Raw genomic sequence first — 25327 nt, forward strand, 5'->3', positions numbered from 1 at the left:
TAGGTGAACCACTAGCTCCTCTATAAGATCTCCTGCCAAGAAATGAACCCAGGAGAACATTTTCCATGGAAAACTTAGAGATCCTTTGAGTGGTTGTTATCAGGCTCGGATTTGTGGAGAGGCCACAAAGGCCCGGGCCTAGGGCGGCACAAATTTGGGGGTTGCATGCTGCCCCGCCACACCAAAATCTTAAAATTTTGCTCCCATACTGAGCAATGGGGACTTCTCCCCACTGCTCCGTATGCAAGTGTGGCCTTTCGCGCATGCACGCTCGCACCCATTGTTAGCGCATGCGCACTCGGGGGGGGGGTGCGACTAGCGGGGGCGGCCTCTGGGTGCCCAGACTGGAAATCCAGCCCTGGTTGTTATTTCCTGCTACTTAAATAACACAGGCATTGCATTACCTTAAATATATGAGCCATAATGAAGCCAATAAAGCATGGTCTTGTATTGGGCTATAGTTCCCAGAGTATTTCTTTTGAGGTGGTGGAACTACCAATCCATTCTTATCATTGTTTAAAAGGGATGTACTTTCCTTATTTCCCTAACCTGACTCTTGCTTACACTGCTCTTCTATTCCCAGGCCCTTATTGCTGGGCATTAACCTCATTGAGAATTGCCATAATATTATTGATGACAATAGGCTCTTGAAATCCTGACAACTTGCTCCACAGCAGAACACAGGATGCATACACTCTGATTGGTTATTGAGGATGGCATTATGGACACAATATGGTTCTTACTTGCTTAGAAGAAAAGTATGTTTGTTGCTAGAGGTTATTCAACATACAGTAAGAATTTGAAGGCCATGTTGAACTGTGTCTTGGGCTTTACAGGCACCTTCCTACCCAAAGCTCCTACTTTTATTCAATATTGGCTTCTTGCATGGAAACCAGAAGAGTACCAAGTCTATTAGTTTAATTCAAGATGAATACTGAGACTGAAAGAGCTGGGACTTGGGTCTGCATAACCATGTACGCTTACATTGGCAGTGATTAGTGATGAATTAATTTTTTCATCAGGTATGGATTCACAGCGAAATTCCTCAACTGGCCATTGGCGAATTGTTCCACAAAATTTCACTACGGAAAATCTGCGTGTGGTTGCATAAAAAAAAAGATGCACTCGCAGTGATCTGTTTTGACTTTGACTAAGCTGCCTTTTTTTAATAAAGATCTAAGGTACCTATCCCATTTGTATATAATGCATATTGTACTTTGATAAAGTCCTGTAAAGTTTTTATACCTAAACATAGGGGCACTTTATTGGGAGGAGGTACCAGAGAAAGTCTACACTGGTTTCTTAACTCCCATCATCCTTAGCAGCAATGTCTGAAGACACATGGATCTTTAGTTTAGAAGACAACTGCTCCGAAAATGTTCCTATATAATGTTACTCTATTGTTACATATTAAACTCCTTTTCTGTTTACTTTACATATTATATATTATTTAAAGAAGAAGGAAAGGTATTTTGGCATTTTATTGCAAATAAATTAGCCACAATAGTAAAAGCTAGAACACTATATTTATTCTGCAGAAAGCTTTACCATATCTGAGTTTCCAGGCATAGTAGCTCCCTCTGTTTGTTCAAGATATCAGCTGCCATTTTAGCTTGGTCTCAGTAACATCTGTGTTGCAGCTCTAACTGCTGGTAGCTCAGATTACAGCACAGTTGGGAGGGGAGAGAAGAGAGATGGAAGGAGGAGAAGGGAGGGGAAGAGAGGAGCAAACTGAGCAGACTCGTGCTGTACCGTGAAGGATTTTTCTGAGAGAGGAAGTCTGATACCAACCAACATGTGTACACAAAAGAAGAAAATAAATCCTATGTTTCTTTTGATAGAGGACTCAGTGCAGCTTTTCTGTGAGTGCTGTATTTAAGCCTACTTAGTTTTTACCTTTTCTACTCCTTTAATGTTTTGCAGTAAAGGTGGAAACTACTATATTTTGTGTCAGCAGGCTGCAGATTCTTCTCTTTACATTTCAAGTAATTTTACAAACTAGGCCATAATGAAACATCAGGATCTTCAGAATCAGAGTCGCTATAAAGTTCTGTTTTCCCTGTTTAGTTGAGCTCTCCCTAGTGCTGCTGCTGCTGTAACACAGAGGCATTTGAGTTTCTCATGGGAATACTCTGAATTTAAAGTGACAAGACTTGGATACATTCCCTGCCCAGCAGCGAAGCTGGAATAAAACAATGACAAGCCTTTTAACAAGATGAGCGTTTCATCCTGTGTAATGATAGGGAAGCTTGGAAAGAACAGTCATTTTACAAACAAGATGTTTGATCTATACATGAATTACATTACCATATTCCCAAGATGAAAGGGGGTCCAGCAAATTCTATGTTGATTGATCCTTTAACTCATGTTGCTTAGGTTCTTCGTACGACTAAATGAAACTAATACAAGTTTCAGTTCTCCCCTTACAAGCTTGTCACCACCTCCTTTAATTAAAGCCATAATTTAAATAGAGCAGGGTGGATGGTTTGAGAATCCACCCTGATTTGCTTGGGGAGCTGGTTTGCCCTCATACATGACTGAGCGTCATTTGTGATTGACAATATATGTGGCACAGAGGAGGAGGAGGCTAACTAATGTGGAAAAGGGTGGTAATCAGACAGCAGGAAGCAATAGTTGCTCAGAGAAAACAGGTATTTCTTAAATGGAAAAACTTGCTGGTTTATACATTTTGTGTCTCCTGGTCCTTCTTTGGAATCCCTGCACAGGCCCAAGACATATAGCATCCTCAGCAGCATAAAGAACAGCTGTTGGAAGTGAAGAGAGGAGACGCTTTTTAAACTAAAGATGCAGAAAGCAACACCAGGATGTGGGGTACAGGGTCAACATACAGAAACTACACGATAAGTGACAACATTAGGTTGACATGGTTATTACTTTCCTCTATAAAAAATAATTACAAAAAATGTAAATAGAAAGGAGTTATGCAAACATTTCTGCTGATGATAATACCCTATAATGTTCTTTCTATCTTTGAAACGACAGCCACAAAGAATTAACACACATCAAGCCCCTATGCTTGATGGCATTTTATACTCATTTCAGACCAGTGCTTTTGTCATGAAGGCCCCACTCCTGGTATCTTGCTTGCGTCTTTTTGAGACAAAGGGCCCGATTCACTAAAGTCCAAAATAAGGAGTGCTATTTATAGCATGCGTTAAAAATCTTATCACTTCTTATTTTTCACTCGATTCACTAAAAGGACACTTGTCATAATTAAGAAGCGATGTTTTTGGCGTTATTTATCTTGCGACGACATATTTTCAAGCAATATATTACGCAGCGCACAACATATTACGCAGCACGCGATATTTTACGCAGAGCGCAAAATTTTCTTGTCTTCAGAAAGTAATGGTTACGTGGGTAATATATTGCGCTCTGCGTAAAATATCGCACGCTGCGTAATATGTTGTGCGCTGCGTAATATATTGCTTGAAAATATGTCGTCGCAAGATAAATAACGCCAAGAACATCGCTTCTTAATTATGACAAGTGTCCTTTTAGTGAATCGAGCGAAAAATAAGAAGTGATAAGATTTTTAACGCATGCTATAAATAGCACTCCTTATTTCGGACTTTAGTGAATCAGGCCCAAAAAGTCTTCATTTTTCAGTTTAGTAGCTAATAGTTGCCAATACAGCTTGGGTTTTGTTTTACTCCCCCTGCTGGAGGTCTTTAATTGGAGACAGATCTCTACTATATGGTGATTTGTGATGATGATGATGTTGTCTTGATATTACATTTTGAAACATTTCTATGCCTCTAGCCCCCGACAATGGCTTTCCCAAATGCTAATGAGCCTGTAAATTTAAGATTGCCAAAACATTGCAGTAAAGGTGGAAACGTCCAATGATAGGGCATAGCTGTCCAAAGACGACTACCAGGTCTGGACTGAGAGCCAAAATAGGCCCTGGTACCAAGAAGCCCAAACAGCCCCCTCCAGCCCAATAAATAGTGACTGTCTACTGTGGCATCTTACAGCAGCCCCTCTGGCATTTGCCAGAATCCACAGGTTGCCAGTCTGGACCTGAAAACTACTAGGTGAAGGTCCATAAAACACTGTGAGAAGTTATTTTGTCATTTATAAGTGTTTTTATCTTTTTTCCTGTATGGAACCTGCACCACAGATGGAGTGTGCTCTATTTTCTCTTCTGTCTCATACCTCACATAGCAACAAGTGGCATAAACTTCTGCACTGCTTTGCATTTAGTGAAATACATAGGGGCTGATTTACTAAGACAAGATTTCGAATCCGAATTGGAAAAATTCCGATTGGAAACGAACATTTTGCAACTTTTTCGTATTTTTTGCGATTTTTTCTGCGTCTTTACGATTTTTGCGTAAAAACGCGATTTTTTCGGCGTCTTTACGATTTTTGCGTAAAAACGCGAGTTTTTCGTAGCCATTACGAAAGTTGCGCAAAGTCGCGATTTTTTCGTAGCGTTAAAACTTGCGCGAAACGTTGCGCCTTTTAAGTTTAAACGCTAGGAAAAAGGCGCGACTTTGCGCGCAAGTGTTAACGCTACGAAAAAATCGCGACTTTGCGCAACTTTCGTAATGGCTACGAAAAACTCGCGTTTTTACACAAAAATCGTAAAGACGCCGAAAAACTTGCGTTTTTACGCAAAAATCGTAAAGACGCCGAAAAAATCGCAAAATTACTGATCATTACGAAAAAAACGCAATCAGACGCATTCGGCCGTTCGTGGGTTAGTAAATGTGCCCCATAGGGATGCAAAAGCCCCTATACAATTACCGTTTATAGGAACCAATAGCAGAATATGCAGCATTACAAAAGCCTCTGCATACAGATAGTAATCTACTTGCTATATACCTAGGTGTATATAAGTCGCCTTAAAAGAGAAACACATTATATATACAAAAATCTGCAAAGCTCCGAACCTCTTTTACACACAGTACTGCTCTCCCATGAATAACCTTATGCAGAGGCCAACATGAACATTTTTGGCAGCTCTACCTTTTGCTTGGGGTGTAACACACACACTGTGGCTCATACGGGTGTGACTGATGGCAATGCAGCTTGTTGCCTACCTCCCAGCCAGATGATCTAGAAATCTATACAATATGGCATATTCAGGTAAGCTATTATATGTGTGATTTCTACATTCCAGATTGGATTAGTAGTTATAATATCAGGCCATATGGTTTGCACAATCAGCACCCAGCAGCACACCTATTTCCCAATAGTACCAGCTGTTGTGCAGGACAAGATGTTCAGCTTTTACAAGCCGTTCCAGTGGGCCATGCACCTCGTATCACCTTCCCTCAGAGCCAGGGATTACTGGCTCTGCTGAAAAGTTTTATCAGCTACCCCCTAAACATCTTCAAATACTCGTGAGAGGTCATTTACTTATGTCCCTACTGCAGGGCAGGAGTGTTAATGGATGTAAAAATTGCTCCCCTTAATGCTCATTCATAAGGTATTTGCGGCAGGAGAATATCTCTGCTTTGCAGCTTGCACTGAATTAAAAATATAATATCTGTTAACCCCTGCATTGGGCCCTCTTTATCTTTGTACTCATGGGCCCCCACAGGTCGCAACCCCTGCATCCTATGTAGTTATGCCCCTACATGTACCGTATTTGTTTAAATATTCAAATAATTTTGTCTTCGATTAAACATTTGGAAATACCAGTATATTTCATCTTTTCTCTATCCTAAGGGGCCCATTTATCAATGTATGATTGGTTACGATTCTTGCTAACTTTTAGAACTGTGCGTATTTTCTGTGATTTTTTTAGATTTTTTTCGTCTTACATTTTCTCCATTTAATTAGCAATAGTGTGCACTTTCAAAACCATTAAATGAGAATGAAAGCCTAAAAAGGTATTTTAAATGCTGAATTGACTGTATCAGTACAGTACAAGCCTAGTATATACCTAATCTGAAATCTCATTGTTCCTGACTTCTCGCTTGCCAGGACATTTGCCTGTTGGAGGAGTTTCCCTGGCATAGGAATATGTGGAGAGCAGTTCCTAGCCGCGCTGGCCATGTTTATTTGGTATTGGGGTGCTCAGAGTTGCCCTATGTCACAGGCAGGATGAGAAGGATCTCTTTAGCGGTAAGAGTTGTGAGAGATCTGTCTCTTTGGTTGTCTGCTTTTTGGCATCGTGGGTTCAAGAAACAGAGCCTCCTGTTGATGCAGGTCAGAGAAGATTGATGTAAGAACATTATGTCCTAATTTGTGTGCGCTTGCTGCCACTTGTGAGCCGACCAGTATATCTTTAGTAACACTAAAATTAGCCTGGGGTGTGTCCCCGCTATGCCATTTTACTTTTATAGCAACATAAGGAGAAATATAGCACAATACAATACGCAACAAACCACAGGGGCCCAAAATGAGTTAATGAGTTAATGCTCTCACAACCGTTTTTTTCTCCTTCATTAGAAATATTCTAGGCCCAAATTCTAAATATTTCCATCTAAACAGAAGCATTATTTAGTGACTACAACAATAACTAAAGAGTACATAAAACAGAATCTTTTGTTACCCTAAGTTCCGGCTGTGTGATGTGCAGGGCCACTGTGTTTTCTTGCATGGAATATGGGTTGAGGTGAATATGGGTTAAGGTGAATATGGGTTGAGGTGAATATGGCTTGAGGTGAATATGGCTTGAGGTGAATATGGGTTGAGGTGAATATGGGTTGAGGTGAATATGGGTTGAGGTGAATATGGGTTGAGGTGAATATGGCTTGAGGTGAATATGGCTTGAGGTGAATATGGCTTGAGGTGAATATGGGTTGAGGTGAATATGGGTTGAGGTGAATATGGGTTGAGGTGAATATGGGTTGAGGTGAATATGGGTTGAGGTGAATATGGGTTGAGGTGAATATGGCTTGAGGTGAATATGGCTTGAGGTGAATATGGCTTGAGGTGAATATGGGTTGAGGTGAATATGGCTTGAGGTGAATATGGCTTGAGGTGAATATGGGTTGAGGTGAATATGGGTTGAGGTGAATATGGGTTGAGGTGAATATGGCTTGAGGTGAATATGGGTTGAGGTGAATATGGCTTGAGGTGAATATGGCTTGAGGTGAATATGGGTTGAGGTGAATATGGGTTGAGGTGAATATGGGTTGAGGTGAATATGGCTTGAGGTGAATATGGGTTGAGGTGAATATGGGTTGAGGTGAATATGGGTTGAGGTGAATATGGCTTGAGGTGAATATGGCTTGAGGTGAATATGGCTTGAGGTGAATATGGCTTGAGGTGAATATGGCTTGAGGTGAATATGGCTTGAGGTGTATATGGCTTGAGGTGGGAAAGGTGAGCTGGGTTTGGGAGAGGTGGCAGGCCAGACGTCAAGCAGGAAAACGTCTTCTGTCTAAAGATAGTTCTACCCTTTGCTGCGTTATCCTGTGGCTGCATCATTGATGACATAAGAGAGATTAGTTCATAAAAATGGTCACGATATCTGCCTGAAATCACTGCACAATAATACGCATAATCACTGATCAGAACTGTCAAGACCACAAGTGATTAACACATCCAATTAGCATTTGAATTTTATTTTTGTTGACTGTATTATCTGTGCTTGTGCCCATCTATCTATCTATATCTATCTATCATCTATCTATCTATCATCTATCTATCTATCTATCTATCTATCTATCTATCTATCTATCTATCTATCTATCTATCACAAGGCAAAAGGTGGCAGTACCTCGGGACCCTAACACTGTATGGATGCCTATTTTCATCCAAAACTATATAATGGGAAATTCATCTCATTAGCATTCAGCATTGTAACTTTTAATACTGAAATCTACTGTATGCTTTATATTAGTGATCCCCAGTCAGTGGCTCGGGGGCAACATGTTGCTCCCCAACCCCTTGGATGTTGCTCTCAGTGCCCCCAAACCAGGGAGTTATTTGTGAATTCCTGACTTGGAGGCAAGTTTTGGTTGAATAAAAACAAGATTTACTACCAAATAAAGCCCCTGTAAGCTGATAGTGTGCATAGAGGCCCCTAATAGCCAATCACAGCCCTTATTTGGCTCCTCCATGAACTTTTATGGTGCTTGTGTTGCTCTCCAAGTCTTTTTACATTTGACTGTGGCTCACGAGTAAGAAAGGTTGGGTACCCCGTTTTATAGCAATCCATAACCCTTAGAAAATCAACATACAGAATAAAACATTACCAATACTGTAATGAAATATAATTAAAACATTACATGTGCTTAACCTGGTGCAGATACTATTACTCTTAATACTTAATTACTCTGTTGCCCATTGGCTTAGCAGTCTTATAGGTGAGAGACACCTGTGGAGATATACATTTCACTGAAGTACAGTAGGAATACCACAGACAGCTCATTATGTATAAACAGCATTTGTCTGGCATAGTCAATTCAAAAGGAGACAGACAAAGATAATTTATTGGAAGCACTAGGTGTATAGGAAAACAGACCATGACAGAGCCCTGACTGGCACAGATGACAGAGACCAGCATGTTAGGGCTCAGGAACCACACAGCATGATGAGGGAAACCAAATGGTCATGTACTTACCAAGCTCCTATTTCTGCCTCCTGTTACCTTCAAACCACCTTTAATGTGACACCTGCTAATGCCCTTTAGCTACAGATGGACATTTGCACTCATGCTGTGATACATGTGATTTTTAATCCCTCTCCTTACTGTCACAGCCCAGTCTCAACTTGCAATATGTCTTGACCACCTTAATAAGCAACTTGAGAGCCCACCCGGGGCACATACGGCATATGGGGGCTACTGTAAGTGCACATCTAAGATAAGAAGAAGCACACAACCAAAAGGGCCACAATCTGAGCTTATGTGACATAATATTGTATACACATCAGTGCAGAGTCAAGTTCAGGATCTTTTTTTATCCACGTGTTACTATCTCTGGGAGAAGATAATGAATTAACTGGTTTTTACTCATTGCAGGAAGTGTCAGTACCATGCAGGCATCCCTCCACTTCTTTCATTTGTTAAACCCTCCACCCAAGCACAAATGTGCTCTTCATAGTCAGACTGTACCCTATGGTGTAAGTTGCACGTACAAAACAGCAGGTATCAGCACCAAACACACAATAATCATCACAAAAGAGAAAAAAAAACACAATTATATTTTGAATTGGCTTGTTCCAAATGTGCGGAAATATTTTTCTAGCATTCACCCTCTTATTGAAAAACATGAAAATTACAGTTTAGCACAATAGTTCTTAGTGCTATGAAATATTTAGTAAATAATTATATCAAACTATACCTGTCATGTAATATATGGATTAGGAGACTTTAGAACCTTATGTCTTACACCCTCAGGCTAAGGGTTGAAAGAACATTTGTGTAAATTATGGGAAACCTTCTATTAATCTTATCAAATAACTACCCAAATGTTTTGGAGGTAGGATAGTTATATAGTATTATTTGGCATTTTCTAATCTCAAAGATCAAGGGGAAAGGAAATAATGAATCAAATAATGAAACTCTCTCCTAATGCAACCCTTGGCAAACTGCTAGGTTAAGCTCCACCACAGCAAATTGCTAAGTCAAGTTTTACAAAGGAAACCCTAGCAGGTTTGGGGGTTGCGGGGGGATTACAGTTACCCTTGAAACTGCTCCACAGTAACAAGTTTAAATCCCATTTTTCAGCTGCAAGTAAGAGCATTAATCAGGAACCATTAACGTCACATGGAATTAAAGGACAGACACAAGTGTATTTGCTTATTATCAGTAGTTCTGTGCAATATACTGATGTTTAGTTAGTATAAATGTAAAAATAGAAACATCGAGAACGGAATAAAAGACAACAATACTCTCAAGGAAACAGGGCTCGGCCTGTGAAAAAGCCATGTATTGTTTAACCTTAGAGAAGGCATGTCTGTAGTTATAAATACTGCACCCATCAAGCTCCATCAGGCAACTCTATGTTGATGGTAATTACATTTTAAATTTACTTTTAAGTGCCGAGACCCTTCACCTACAGGTGGGCGATATCGGGCTAATTTGGTTGTTTGGTGCCGTCGGTTTGGGGACCACATCAACGATTATTATAGATACTCAGACTCAAGCAGCAATAGTGAGAGATGGGATACTCTGCCAATACTATGCTCCACCTGTCTGATGCACTAAGGAAAAAAACCAGGGAGAAATGCTTACTAGTATATATGTGTCCATCTTTTTACTTTCTATAGGGACTCGTGGGATCTTGTGATAGTAGGTGAACTGACACATACTAGAAACAAGGAAACAAACATTGCTAAAGGCCAAATACACAAATGTATGCTCTGCCAAATGCAAACCACGTGATCTATAACAGAACATACTTCATCATGGCCTTATAGACTCATATGGCAGAATACAAACAAGATATAACTGTCCTTGCTTAAATTGTTTATAAAACATGTCCCTTGTGCTTTGTCCTGTATTCTCTATCTCTGTCCTGTGTAGAAAGGGGATTATTTAGTAACAAAGAGGCATGTTGTATCTACAGGCTAAACCCCATAGTTCCATTTGAATTTAATGAGCAATTAGAAATACCATAGTTATTTATTTTAATGTTATTTTATGCCCTAAGGGCTCTTCATGTTGTTGTGCTGCAATAATTATTGTATACAATATGCCAGATAGATATGCCAGAATGAGTTTGTGTTGCTCTTAATCACTGTGGAACGTGTGACTTGTCTATAGACAGATATCACAAGACTTCAATCTGACATTGCTCTAGTGACTACTCTTACTAAGGGCTTATTAATTAGTGATGAGCTGCATCCAGGGAAACTACACACTTTCTGTACATTTTTGGTTTTTGTGCACCTGAAAAGGCCCAAGTTCTATTTTTGCAATTATTCTGCTATAAGAATATATTTTTTTATTTTAACAATGGTAACTTTAAGTGGTTGTTCTTCCCCACTCCTTAAAAAAATAACCAAAGCTACTGTGTGCCAAAGGAAAAAAAACAAATTAGGAAACCTCCACCCCAGCCATGACTCTTGCACACAGAAATTTGGTTGGGCAATGAACTCGTATACAGCTTGTCAAATCTTCTATCAGAGCCAAAAAGGTGGTTCTGTGGATAATCTGCATCTGAACACACACAGGCCCTTGTTCAAACAAGAGGATCTGGACAAGTTGGGCCTCTACGTGCATGGCCTAATTATGCATGATCTGCTGGGGGATAAAGGCGGGTACACTATAAATGGGCTGTAAATACAATATCTGTGTATAATATGCTTTTTGTAACATCTAAGTGCACCAGATGCAGTGGTGATCTTTGCAGAAATTACCAGCCCTTGGTCTAACACACACCAACAACTAAAAGCCAACTGTGGTCAATGGTCTACGTAACCTATGTTGTTAAGTTGATCAGCTGCTCCTGCTCATGTACCACATCAAGGTCCCTCATTATTTTCAGCCTGTTTGCTATGTGTCCACCTCTGCCCCCATGTGAAGTATTGGACACTCATGTTATGTTTGGAAGCACTGCTTCTTGAACTCAAGTAGTGTCTAAAAACTCTCATGTGTATACATACTAATACTCCTTACCAAAAGATGTCTTTACTATTAAAATCACATTTAGAAAGTGGTATACATATTATTTGCACAACACGTTACTAGGGCTGGTTGGTAAGGTGCACAGTCTCCATAAGTGATGACTCTAGGACACATTGCTAGGACTGGTCTGTATAGAGCAGAATCTCCATAAGTGTTGATTAATGAGTGGCTACCACATTACTTAGACTGGTCTGTATGAAGCAGAGTTTCCATGAGCGACTAATGATGAATGGCTCCAAGACCGGAGCATCTTTCTGTAATTATCCTCAGTCACATGATGGAGCTGTCTGTGCTGCAAGCTATGGTGCTGCGGAGCAGGTATTACATCTCCAACCCTTATTATTAGGAGCGATGCCCTAGGATGTAATGTGATCTTGTGGCTGTAGAAGCAGGCGCCTTATAGGACAAGGTTTCATGTGTAATGGGATTCATATCCCTTTATTTACTTAATAACTGCACGGTATTTTCTACCTCGGATTTCTGTTAGCTGAACAACATGCAGCAGAACAGCAAAATCAAAACAGAGAAAAGCACAGAAATGTGTTTGTTTCAAATGTATCTGCCTCTAGCATCAAGACCAACCAGACAGACAACTCACAATGACTGGAAACTGTGTTCTCAGCCTCATCTTGTTTTAAGGGATTTTGACAAGAGTAATAAAAACACAGACACATTCTGCAAAACACAAAAATTACGCAGGTGAACTAGTACTTCACACACACACCTACCATAAGTAGAGCTAAAAGGACTTGACATAACTAGTTGGTGAGATATAAATAAATCATGATTATTATGATTATGAAAGCGCAATTACTGTTCTTCTATTACTGTCTAAATCGGGCGCCGTGTTCCTGATTGAATTAAAGAAGAGGCTGCACATCACTGCTCCTGATCATATGTATATTTTATTGCATGACTAGAGGGTACAGATAAATATTACTCCTTTATAACTGGCTGCTGTGGGCATAATAGTTGCTTTCATCAGAGATGAAAGAGTGAGAGGGTGGAGCTAGACAAGTCAACAGTAACCCATGCATTATACCTGAATATCCTACACATAGGGGCACATTTACTAAAATTCGGAGTAACTACGATTATTTCTGAAGTTCTAAAATGTCTTGACAATGCTTTTATCGTTCATAAGAAAATATCGCAATTGCGGTCCGAAAGTCACTAAATTTTTGTGGCGAAAACTTCATTTTGTCATGAAAACTTTTCTGGCTTTGATGCCTTCCCTGTCTGGCTTTGGAAGCCTTCCATAGGACTCAATGGGAATGGACAGCTCAAACCTGGCGAAAAGATAGTCCCGAGGAAAGTGTAACCAAAGCATTAACGAATTCCGAAATTCTCATATTCGTTGTGCAAAGTTTTTCGTGGAAATTTAACGGAAACCTTGAAAAACTTGTGGCATTGTAATGAACTTTTCGCATACATTTCCGAAATGTTCTATAAGTTAGAAAAAGTACGAAATTATCTCAAAATTGTTTAGTAAATGGGCCCCATAATGTGACTTATTTATCGACACTAGGCAGATTTGCCCATGGGCAGTAACCCATAGCAACCAATCAGTGATTGTCTTTTTTTACCACCTGAAGGTAGAACAATGAATGCATCAATTTGATTGGTTGCCATGGGTTATAAATTACCTCCCAGGTTTCTGTCCTCATGATGCCATTTAAAATAAAGCACCCAAATGTCATGTGAATGGAGGAGCTGCTTAGCAACGTTCAAGGGGCACCAGACAAGTTTGTATCGACATGGTCTCCATGGGTTCTGTTTCTAGAATCATATAAAGATGAACAAATGACACCGGACTAGGGGCACTAATAGAAAGTGGATATAAATAAAATGGTCAAACGTCAACTGATGTAGATGGCATGAGGTCATTAATGGAGCGACTGAGCAACCCCAAGTTCTGATCCCCTTATTACTGATACCTTCTCTTTTTTCTGGTTTTATTTTTACTTTGTTTTTCTCTCTCAGTACTATATGAGGCAACAATATTGTAATAATGGCAGCAATAGGAGACACCATTGCTAAAGTTTATTTTATTTTGTATGGTTGTAAATAATCTAAATATGCCTGACTCACTATGACACATGAAGTGTCCAATGTGCCTACTGTGTGCCTACTGTAGAAAGTTCTCCGGCTTTGATATGTACTGCTTGCATACAAAACTGAAAATAAAGAATATACAAAAAAAAAATAAAGCCCCCAACATGAGTTCATAAATGAGTGGTTTCAAAATCGAAAATTGGCAGGGGCTAAAGCTGGATGGAAGAAGGATTAGGGAGAATGGACATTTGTTCTCTTAAATATCATCATCACTTTTCTGTAATGTATAACAAATACATTAATAACATACAACGGTTACAGAGTAAATAATAGCATGAGAGGGCCCTACTTGCAAGAGCTTAGGTGCACCTGAAAGCCCAGCTGGCCATTCAAAGAGGGTGAGATTTGGGGTGACTAGGTATATGTTCTCTTAGATATTCTACAACAAGGCAACTAGTTAAGGGGGGGGGGGTGGCCTGGTCAAAGGTTGGATTCAAGGGGGCCTTGGACCTTCAAGTGGGGCTTGAAACGAATATATTTAACAAACACTACCTTATATGCTTTACAACTATGACCCCCAACATTCTCAGCTGAGTACAATATGTAAGAGCTGTAGTTCTAACTTAGCTGCAGGGTCATAACTGTAACAACCTCCATTTGGCACTTTTACAAAGAGCCATCACAGTAGATAGCATTATATACAGTCCCTTATGGGTGTCTAGCACTCAGGCGCTAGGTACAGAGATACGTTTCCAACAATTAATCAAATTCTTGTGTTTTTCATTTGCATTAAAGAAAAACTAGCGGGAATAACGCTCACCGATTTAAGCCTTTAATGTTGATAGAAACCATTTGCAGTCTTGTATGAGTTCTTGAAAGGATGATATGACTTGGATTAATCCCAAGGAAGCACAAGTTTTCACAAGCTGTCACATAACTACATATAACATTTTAACGGAGATTGATTATCTAAGATCCACCCTTTACATTTATTGAAGAGGGAATTTTATAAGTGTAAGAAACATAAATCACTTGGAAAAATTGTCTGCAAAGCTAAATGTAACTCTTGTTTTTTTGCTATGAAAACAGACTTTCTCCCCAAAATAATTGTGTTTCCTGCTAGATTGCATTTACTTTGCTTATTTGTTTACTTCTACATGAAGAAACTTTTTTTGGGGGGTAAATATTCTAAAACATTTGCTGACAGTGAGAATTCTAACAATGTATGTAAACATCTAAATGTCATTTTTATTCTGTTATGTGTGTCAACAAATTATAAGTCATCAACGTGGAAAAAAACTTTGCGAAGCGAGTAAACTGCGATTCTTCTATCGAGTATACAAGCCTGCAGTGTGAACAGACAAAATGCCTTAGTCAACAGATTAAACCCATTCATTTCAAATCTTTTTCTGCATTCCTCGACATTTTCATTTTTGGCAAGAGGCATTCCTTACATAGCTAGGAGAAGTTAAACAGCCTTACCTTAAAGAAGCTCCGCAGAAAGTACATTACACTTAGCATTTCTTAAACTTTATAAAATGGTCCCCACACTTCCAGCCCAGAGAGAGGGGACGTTGATTATTCTCCTGCCCCGCTGTGCCTTAGGTTGCATACATTCCCATTGCTATTTTAGACAATCTTAGCTCAGGCGAAAGGCTATGAGCTCTGCCAGGAGCTTATGCTTAAGGAGCTGAATAACAATTAGGGCTTATCCAAGCTGCGCTGAACAGTACAACAGTACAAACAGGTTTGTTCACAGTTTACAGGCATGAAGGACACCAACTGGGCATGCTCTACAAACACACTTTTGTTTATAGTGAATAAAGTGAGAGGCCCTGGTGAGTCTACTGGCCATCAGTTGAGGTCAGGCTGAGATTTATATGGCTCTTTTCCCTTGTGATTGTTTTTTCTAGTTGGAAATAAAAGGAGCAGAGAACTGTAAGTGAGAGAAAAGAAAACAGATTACACAGCACCAAATGTCATATACAGTACTCCTACTTGCACTTGTCTATATTAGGCAAGAAGTACAGGAGTCTCTTACAAGCATTTGAAGTTGCACCACTTGTATGCCATGTAACTGAAGCGCATGTATGTGCAGGACGATATCCTACCCACGTGCTGCCCCTTGCTCCTCAGGTGCAAAATGTGCCAATTTGCACACAATTTATTAACTGGAATTTGGCACAAATTTTGCACCAATTGCTATGTGCACAGTTAGACTGGAATTCTGGGAAGAAATATTGTATTGTAGGTAAAAACATGGGAAATTGCACTTCTTAAGTAAGTGAGCCCTAACATTTTTGCTACAGCTTCACTAATTTTTTTATGGCTGGAATAAACAACTGCCACATGGAATAAAGGGATCAAAATATTTCATTAGAAATGAAGCCCTATTAGCCATGTAGGCAGACTATTGGTAGTCACAAGAAAGGCACAATATACACAGGATCAAAATATAGATGTGTAAAGAACACAGAGATAAAGTCAAGAGACAGAGCTAAACTAGCCAGGATAATACAAATGGACCCAAGACTATATATATAAGAATTTGGCAAGGTCGCCAAAGGAGTGGATCTTTGCATTTTGGTTTGCAATTTGGATCATATCTAGTTGATCCAGTTGTTGGCCCAGAGGCCCAAGGATCAGATCATTGGGTGAAGGGATTTTCAGACCTGCCCAATAGATATCTGGGTAATGTTCAGCCAGATCAGCTGGGCAGGTACTCCCAAGGGCCCCCTACTGGAGCCAATAAGCTACCAACTTGGTCTGGAAGAGCTGATTGGGCTGCTTTTATCAGAAATGTGGTATGAGACACAGTAGGAAGGACGTCCCTGTCCCGTAAAGCTTACAGTCTAAGTGGTCAGGTAACATACAGACACAAATTGGAATGCATTTATAAATGCATTTATTGTGTGGATGTGCAGATGATGCAGGATCATAGCACCCATGAAATACATTTTACAGAACCCTAGTGCACTATACAGACTTCATTACTACTCAGTACCTTACTGTCCACCCCCCCCCCCCAGTGCCCTTGAGGTAAATTTGCCATTACTGCCTGCTGCAGATTGTACATTATCTCAGCATTGGGTAGTACAGGTATGGGACCTGTTATCCAGAATGCTTGGCACCTGGGGTTTTCCCGATAAGGAATATTTCCGTAATTTGGATCTCCATAACATAAATCTGCTAAAAATCATTTATATATTGAATAAACCCAATAGGATTGTTTTGCCTCCAATAAGGATTAATCATATCTTAGTTGGGATCAAGTACAAGGTACTGTTTTATTATTACAGAGAAAAAGGAAATCATTTTTTAAAATTAGAATTATTTGCTTATAATAGAGTCTATGGGAGATGGCCTTTCCGTAATTTGTAACTTAATGGGTTTCCGGAAAAAGGCTCCCATACCTGTATTTTATTTCAGAGCCACCCAGTACAATAAAGAGTTTACAGATACCCAAAGAACACTGCACATGATCCATGTACAAAACACATAGGACTGTGCCCCTGGATTATTACATGAAATTGAAGTATTTGGTTAATTACATTGACATATTACAGATTGTACATATTACAGTACGCCAGTACTCTACAACACAAGACTTCTTTCTTTACTCAACAACACGTAGTTTCCCGTACCCATCCAGCACACTGTATCCCTAGCGTCCCTACAGTGCATTGCAACCAACCCAGAAGCCTTGAAGCATACGGAACTCCCCCTGTTTCACATTGAATAGGACCCCCCAATGCCCTTGCATTTTGTTTCAATTAAGAATTCCCATATTATTCACAGCAACCACTGAATTACATAGCACAATCACCCTAGAGTCCCAATAGTACAATAGGACCCAGTGTCTGTAATAAATCTATGCATGTCCAATTAATATGCAAGCTAAAGATATAGAGGATCAGTGGAAGGGAATGTTTAAAAAGCAAATAGACAAAAGCTTAGTTAAGCCTTTAAAGGGCTTGTCTATTTAAAGAAGAGTTATATTTACAGTCAGAGTTAATTGGTCACAATTAGGCCTTCTCTTCACTTTTTTTAACATTTACATTTTTCTTTTACCTGCCCCATTGTTGGGATCAATACAACTTATTTTTGACCAATAGACAGTAATATTTTTACTGGGGGTCTCTGAAAAATACCACGGGGAACGTATATTTAGATGCAAAGAAGGAATATGCAGAGCTTACCACAAAGAGAAACAAACAAAACTGAAAAGGCAAAATGTTCTCATTTTTAGGGCTGGTAGCAGATCAGTAGTATAGATTCTAAAAGTTATGTGCTAACTTGCAGAAATGAGAGGCTGTGTCGGGGATAATTGCATTCTCTCAGCTCCAGTGGGTCTGTCAATATTTATTCAAGAAAAAAATGATCAATCATGGGATGGAACATAACAATGGCACATGGATAACTGCCAATAAGGATGCAAATTAGGTTTCCAATCAGTTTCACTGTATAAAACACATCTTTGTACCAAGTGGCAGAAGCCATAAACAGAGAAAACAGTCCCATTATTTTAGTTACTGCCCTGTCAGCCCGGTGCTTTCAAGAAATGGGTTTATCGGCTGGGTAAAATACAGTGTTAAACAGCATAATAGCAGCTAATCAGTCCCAGTAACGGTAACATTAAGGTGTCAGCAGAATACAAGCAATGGAAGCAAACTGACACAAATCACTATAATCAGTCTGAGCTGGGGCAGAATTAGCAAATGAACGTACTTAACTATCTGCCGGTATGCGCCAACAAATATACTATCAAATATAAAGAAAATACCATCATTAGTGATGCCAAGGATGCCTTAAAGCCAAGGTATATATCAGTTCCAAACTAAAAAAAACTCTGATATAAAAGTTTAATCAATAAACATATAAGTAAGTATGAAATGCTTAGGGTCTGAGCAGTTCTTATGGTCAGCAGTCTGCACAAACAAAATGATGGCGGCTTTCTGGTGACCCCTTTGGACTACAAAGGGGTCTTAACCTCAAAACATCAGAGAACCTAGAAATTGCAGCGGTACAACAAAATTATTATTATTATTACCAATAAGCTTAATATTTCTGTTTAACTTGCTTAACACCAGTAACTATTTTTCTGCAGGAATCACATAGTACTTGCTATTGCTCTTCTGTAAGGTGAACCACCAGAGAAAATAATCGCATTTTAAAGCATATGGAAGAAGAAAAATTCAGGAATCGCTTAAAAAATGTATCTCAGGTGCTACTGTAGGGTTATGTAGTGGAAAAAAACCAGGAAGGATGGACCTTTTATTACATAACCATAATAGAGCTTAAAGGTTAAGTATGCTAATGTGTCCTTAGCTGTGACCATGTGTTAAATTGTACAGTGTTGTGGAACAGCAACCACCCATTTCCATATGGGTCACAGCAGCTGCAGGTCCTGCTCTTCATCTTAAGCCGGCCATACACGCACTGACAATACGATATTCGGTGCATGTATGGCGGCTTGACAAGGTGACCGATATCGAAAAGGCTGCGGATCGGCCAGGTTAAAGGATTTTGATTGGGCGCCATTGAAGACCCCCAAGCAAAATCTACGTTCGAGGCTGAGTTACTACATGGCAGCTACCACTGAATCTGGCATCAGAATTGAATATTTAACCCTGTAGCCTCAGCTTATACTACAAGCCAACCCCAGGGAAGGCCTGGATCATTACTTATGAGATTTTGAAACTTTAGGCTTGTGCAGAATGTTCAGTATATGGAATATGTTGTTTCAACCCAATGCTGTGTTTAAGGTTTAGTTATTTATAAAGCGCCAATATATTCCGCAGCACTGTGCAATAAGCGGGTTTACAATGGAATTACATAATTACACACAAAACAACTAATAACTGATACTAAAAGAAAATAAAGTTCCATTCTTCAAACACCAGAACAGACTGGTCCATTGGCAGCCTGAATACATTAGGAACTTAGCCACTATTAGGCCAAAAAATTAAACATTTTTAACCCACGAATTGCTAAGCTTTTTCTCTAAGCTGCACCTCTCATGTTCTATTTTCTGAAGAGACAGCTCATAACCCTTTATATCTCCACAGGTGATGACTATTCAATCCCCATACCTGCACTGGTTTTCCAGCTGCAGTGAACACAGTCCCTGTTATTCTCCACATTTACTCTGTCTCATAGAGCATGCTGGGAGAGACATACCTTCATAGCTACTGTGCCACAACATCAATACATTATTTTGTAATTCTATTGCTAAAGAGCTGGAGAATATGCCTGAATATGCAACCCCATTGGGTATGACACAACTACAGTATTTAGGTGACTAATAAATATGTTACTAAGACTGTTTCAGCTGCATCATCACTAAACAAATTCATGTGCCTGACATTATGATTCAGAGGTTTATAAGAACAGACAATAGCTGCAATAAGCTTGTAAAGGTTGGGATAAAGTACTTAAGACAAAAGAAGCAATATTGCTCACACCCAGAATAAGTGTGAAAATAAATCATAGCAACCATGTTTGACAGAGTGCAGCCCTAATAGGGAGAGGGTGGGAACTGACACTCTCAGAGAGATAACCATAGGAAGATTCCCCTGTATGTGCTTGAGGAAACAGAAACTACTTATCTTCAGTTTTAGGTTTATGTGTACACATACTTAATATTATATGGCAATTAATGATTAACAAAGTAAATGTATTTATAATAAGGCCTGTGGGTACAGTGCTGTTTCCCCTGGACAGCAACCTAATGAATCAGCCTCTTGAATTACCCCATTTATTTAACCATATTACTTTTTTGGATTCCTCTGCCATCATTTTTGTAAGTATTGGACACTGTAAAATTGAGGAATAATTGTATCCAATTCTTATAATATTTTCCTTATTTAAGGAGTATTACAATAACAGAGTTACTATACAGGCCAGCCACAGAGATACTTACACACCTATCTGTTTATAATAAATCCCTAAGGGAAAGGCAAACAAAGCATTTATATGACATCAGTGGGAAGCACCTCAAGTAGTCCCACATGTGATGATCTTTTAAAAATGACAGGTGCCTTTAAACCTTCTGCCCATATCTCAGGTGAGAGCACCATCTCAGTAGCAGGGATGGCAGAAACGTTCAATGAACACAAGTCATTAGATGACCTGTCAATAATGTTGTATTTTGTGTTTTTACTGCAGGTACAAACCTTATTGTGAGGCGGTACCTTGAAATGCATCCTCCCAGAAAAGAACTGGAGGCCTGTGAAGCTAGAGGAAAGGTAAAAGGAGGGTCCAAGGTGACCTCAAGTAGCACAATGGTTGGGATCAGCCCTGTGTTTCAATGGGGGACTGTGGACATTCGGGTCACTAGTACTTGTATTAGAGTTCACAGTGCCTCATGTTGCATTTCTAAACCATGGGTTATATGGTCAGTTTGCTAAAAGAGGGTTTATTGGGGTATGTTGTAACCTTTATTCTCCATCCCTGAAATGAGTTATTGTATGGTGCACAGATAAAGGAAAGGTAAACCTTTAAAATACCCAATGTAAAATTAATGAGAGTGCTATTCTAAGCACTTATGCAATTTACAATCATTATTTTTTTTTTAAATGCCAGGATACTAAAAGGAATATGCCATGTTTATATGAATGAATTTTGTTACAACATCGCCACCTGCTGGCCAGTTTCCAACCATGATCCAGTTGAGAAACTTGTCAGGAGAAAGAAAGAGGACTGGTCTTCTGGTTAGAAAAAACATTAGAAACCTCAGGTAACGTTTCTAACGTCTTTCTTAACCAAAAGACAACTTCCTTAAAGGGGCACTGTCATGATTTTTATGGTGCACTTTTTATTTCTAAATTACACTGTTTACATAGCAAATAATTCACTCTACCATTTAATATTTTATTCCTGAACCAACAAATGTATTTGTAGCTGTAATATTGGTGTGTAGGCGCCATCTCAGTGCATTGTGCCTGAGTCTGAGCTTTCAGAAGGAGCCAGCGCTACACATTAGAACTGCTTTCAGGTAACCTATTGTTTCTCCTACTCCCATGTAACTGGGGGAGTCTCAAGCCAGACTTGGATTTCTTACTATTGAGTGCTATCCTGATATCTACTGGGAGCTGCTATCTTGCTCCCTTCCCATTGTTCTGCTGATTGGAGACTGGGGGGGGGGGGGATATCACTCCAACTTGCAGCTCAGCAGTAAAGTGTGACTGAAGTTTATCAGAGCACAGGTCACATGGCTGTGGCATCCTGGGAAATGAAGAATATGGCTCACCCATGTTAAATTTCAAAATTAAATATAAAAAATCAAATCAAAATCAAATCAAAAAAATAATGTAAATTGCAAAAATGCTTAGAACAGCACTTTCATCAATTTATTTTAAAGGTACATTGTAGTCAAATGGAGCACAATCAGGAGCCACATTAAAGGATTTAAGCACCTAATTACTTTTACAAACCTGGATGATGGGGAGATTGCAGAGAATGATATAATGTAATGAATTGCAGTAGGTATGCAAAGCAATTAGCCAGTTAGCAACCTTGATTTGTATGCAGTACAATTATCTTTCCGTGTGCTTTGTTTTACAAATTAAGCTCACTTCAGTAAAGGTAATGACAGGAATGCCGAGCGCAGATGATGGCTTGGTATCCCTCACTGCATGTTTTAGCTAGTTCTGTTTCAGCCCATATGAATCATAACACCTACAGCTAAAAATAAGTTGTATTCCTGTACATGGTTTCTAGAGAACTGTCACAGCACCATCCTGTTAGCACAACATAGCAACAACATAGCAACAACTGAGAAAATGGAGTGCTCGGATGGTACTTCAACAGAGCATAACCATTACCTATGTAAATCTAGCTACGTTGCGCTACGTATTTGTAAATTCATAGTTTGCTTGTTTTTCTCCTAGAATCTATTGGTATTTCTATAATGTAATGTAGTTTGGCTGTTAGTTATTGGATTTTATCATTGGCTTTCAGCAATATCTGGGCAGTCCCTGCAGGAAGCCTGTGTAACCAAATTAAGGAAATTTACAGTGGCTTGCAAAAGTATTCGGTCCCCTTGAACTTTTCCACATTTTGTCACATTACAGCCACAAACATGAATCAATTTTATTGGAATTCCACGTGAAAGACCAATACAAAGTGGTGTACACGTGAGAAGTGGAAGGAAAATCATACATGATTCCAAACATTTTTTACAAATAAATAACTGCAAAGTGGGGTGTGCGTAATTATTCAGCCCCCTGAGTCAATACTTTGTAGAACCACCTTTTGCTGCAATTACAGCTGCCAGTCTTTTAGGGTATGTCTCTACCAGCTTTGCCCATCTACAGACTGAAATCCTTGCCCATTCTTCTTTGCAAAACAGCTCCAGCTCAGTCAGATTAGATGGACAGCGTTTGTGAACAGCAGTTTTCAGATCTTGCCACAGATTCTCGATTGGATTTAGATCTGGACTTTGACTGGGCCATTCTAACACATGGATATGTTTTGTTTTAAACCATTCCATTGTTGCCATGGCTTTATGTTTAGGGTCGTTGTCCTGCTGCAGAGTCACCATGGGCCTCTTGGCTGCATTTCTGATCAGCGCTCTCCTTGTTCGGCCTGTGAGTTTAGGGGGACGGCCTTGTCTTGGTAGGTTTACAGTTGTGCCATACTCCTTCCATTTCTGAATGATCGGTGGAACAGGGCTCCGTGGGATGTTCAAGGCTTTGGAAATCTTTTTGTAGCCTAAGCCTGCTTTAAATTTCTCAATAACTTTATCCCTGACCTGTCTGGTGTGTTCTTTGGACTTCATGGTGTTGTTGCTCCCAATATTCTCTTAGACAACCTCTGAGGCCGTCACAGAGCAGCTGTATTTGTACTGACATTAGATTACACACAGGTGCACTCTATTTAGTCATTAGCACTCATCAGGCAATGTCTATGGGCAACTGACTGCGCTCAGACCAAAGGGGGCTGAATAATTACGCACACCCCACTTTGCAGTTATTTATTTGTAAAAAATGTTTGGAATCGTGTATGATTTTCGTTCCACTTCTCACATGTACACCACTTTGTATTGGTCTTTCACGTGGAATTCCAATAAAATTGATTCATGTTTGTGGCTGTAATGTGACAAAATGTGGAAAAGCTCAAGGGGGCCAAATACTTTTGCAAGCCACTGTATATAATATGTAATTCAACTGTGTCCAACCTGTAGCAGTCCCACCGTCCAGCCTAGTGTTGGACTGGCCCACCAGGATACCAGGAAAACTCCCAGTGGGTCAAGGTGTCAGTGGGCCCTACTGCTCCTGATAATTTCCCCTGCTTCATGGTCATTCACTATTTCTGAATGGGAACAAAGAGGAGAAATAGATGGAAGAATAGATGCTAGCATGTAAATAAAAGAGACTAAGAGAATAAAGAGGTTGGGTGAGGAAAGGAGGAAAAATAGTCTAGAGAGTGGACCTGTGGTCTAAGGTTTTCTGGTGGGCCCCTGAGGTCCCAGTCCGACATCGGTCCAGCCCCTGGGGACACTAATGTATTTACTAATTATTATTATTAACATTTATTTATAAAGCGCCAACATATTCCGCAGCACTGCACAATAAATGATATCCATTGTCCTTATTAGGGTCCTGGGATAATAGGGGCTCAGGGCAAATGCCCTACCCTAAATCCAGTCCTATGCACAATAATTATATATTATTCTCCCCTATGGCAAACAATTGCTACAGTAGCAAGGAATTCTGTATGCAGGTACATTGAGGACGGAATGTTTAATAGCCCATTCATTCCTGCCTACTACACAACCACAGACGTCAACCAACCCCTGGAGTTTTTAAAATATAATTCCTCTTTACTCTAAATAGTTACATTACATGCGATCTTACAAAATGCAGGGGGTTGATCAGTAGTGCCTTAATAATATGGTGTTAGTTGACATCTCTGCACACCGTGGCACCTTACAGCAGCCCTTTTTATCAACAATATATAGATTGTAAGCTCTACGGGGCAGGGACCTCCATCCTCTTGTGTCTTTGACTCTTAACTTATTGCAACTGTAACTGTATCTTGTATTTATTTGTATTTATTGTTATACTTTGTATTTATCTATTATCTTATTAAATCCCTGTTTGTATTAATGTATTCTACTGTACAGCGCTGAGTACATAAGTAGCGCTTTATAAATAAAAATATACATACATACATACAACAAAGGGCTAATGCATTTATAATTAATAGAATAGACAGCTGGTTATCCAGCAACCTATTAAGGCTTATTAACAAAGTACTGGGCAGGATGAAAAGTGCAAAAACATAGCACAAACTTTTTTATTTGCTATGTAAAAGCTTTAGCTGGAATGGAAAAATAGTTCCTTGCTGAGAAAAAGGCATGCCTGCCTAAGTGCAATGGTAGTGCTATAACTAAAGAGTATTGTGTTGCCACCCAGTGGCTGAACTGAAGTAAGCTATAGGCCATTAATATAGCGTTATCAGTATTCATCTTCATCATTTATTTATATATAGTGATGAGTGAATTGGCCAAAACTTGGAAAAATTTGCTATATGGCAAAACATTTGTGAAACACATTAAAGTCAACAGTCATTTTTGTCCAAAGCACATTTTGTATACAAAAATACATTATATACACAAAAAACAATCCCCAGAACAAAGAATTAATGTGTGACCATATACACTGGTAAAAAAAGATACATTTCTAGTGAAGAATGAGAACAAAAATCAAC

General features: G+C 39.4%; 1 protein-coding gene across 2 annotated transcripts in view; it reads right to left on the bottom strand.

The window, feature by feature from the left end:
- Window positions 1-15310, bottom strand: part of arhgef4 (Rho guanine nucleotide exchange factor 4) — a 113049-nt gene extending 97739 nt beyond the window's left edge. For both annotated transcript variants that reach the window (XM_031902569.1, XM_004917799.4), the window contains exon 1: window positions 15095-15310. In XM_031902569.1, the coding sequence (XP_031758429.1) occupies window positions 15095-15133 (39 nt within the window). In that variant the 5' untranslated portion in view covers window positions 15134-15310. The remainder of the gene's footprint in view (window positions 1-15094) is intronic.
- Between the last annotated feature and the right edge of the window lie 10017 nt (window positions 15311-25327).

This window comes from Xenopus tropicalis, chromosome 5 (genome assembly GCF_000004195.4).
Source record: "Xenopus tropicalis strain Nigerian chromosome 5, UCB_Xtro_10.0, whole genome shotgun sequence".
Lineage (NCBI taxonomy): Eukaryota > Metazoa > Chordata > Amphibia > Anura > Pipidae > Xenopus > Xenopus tropicalis.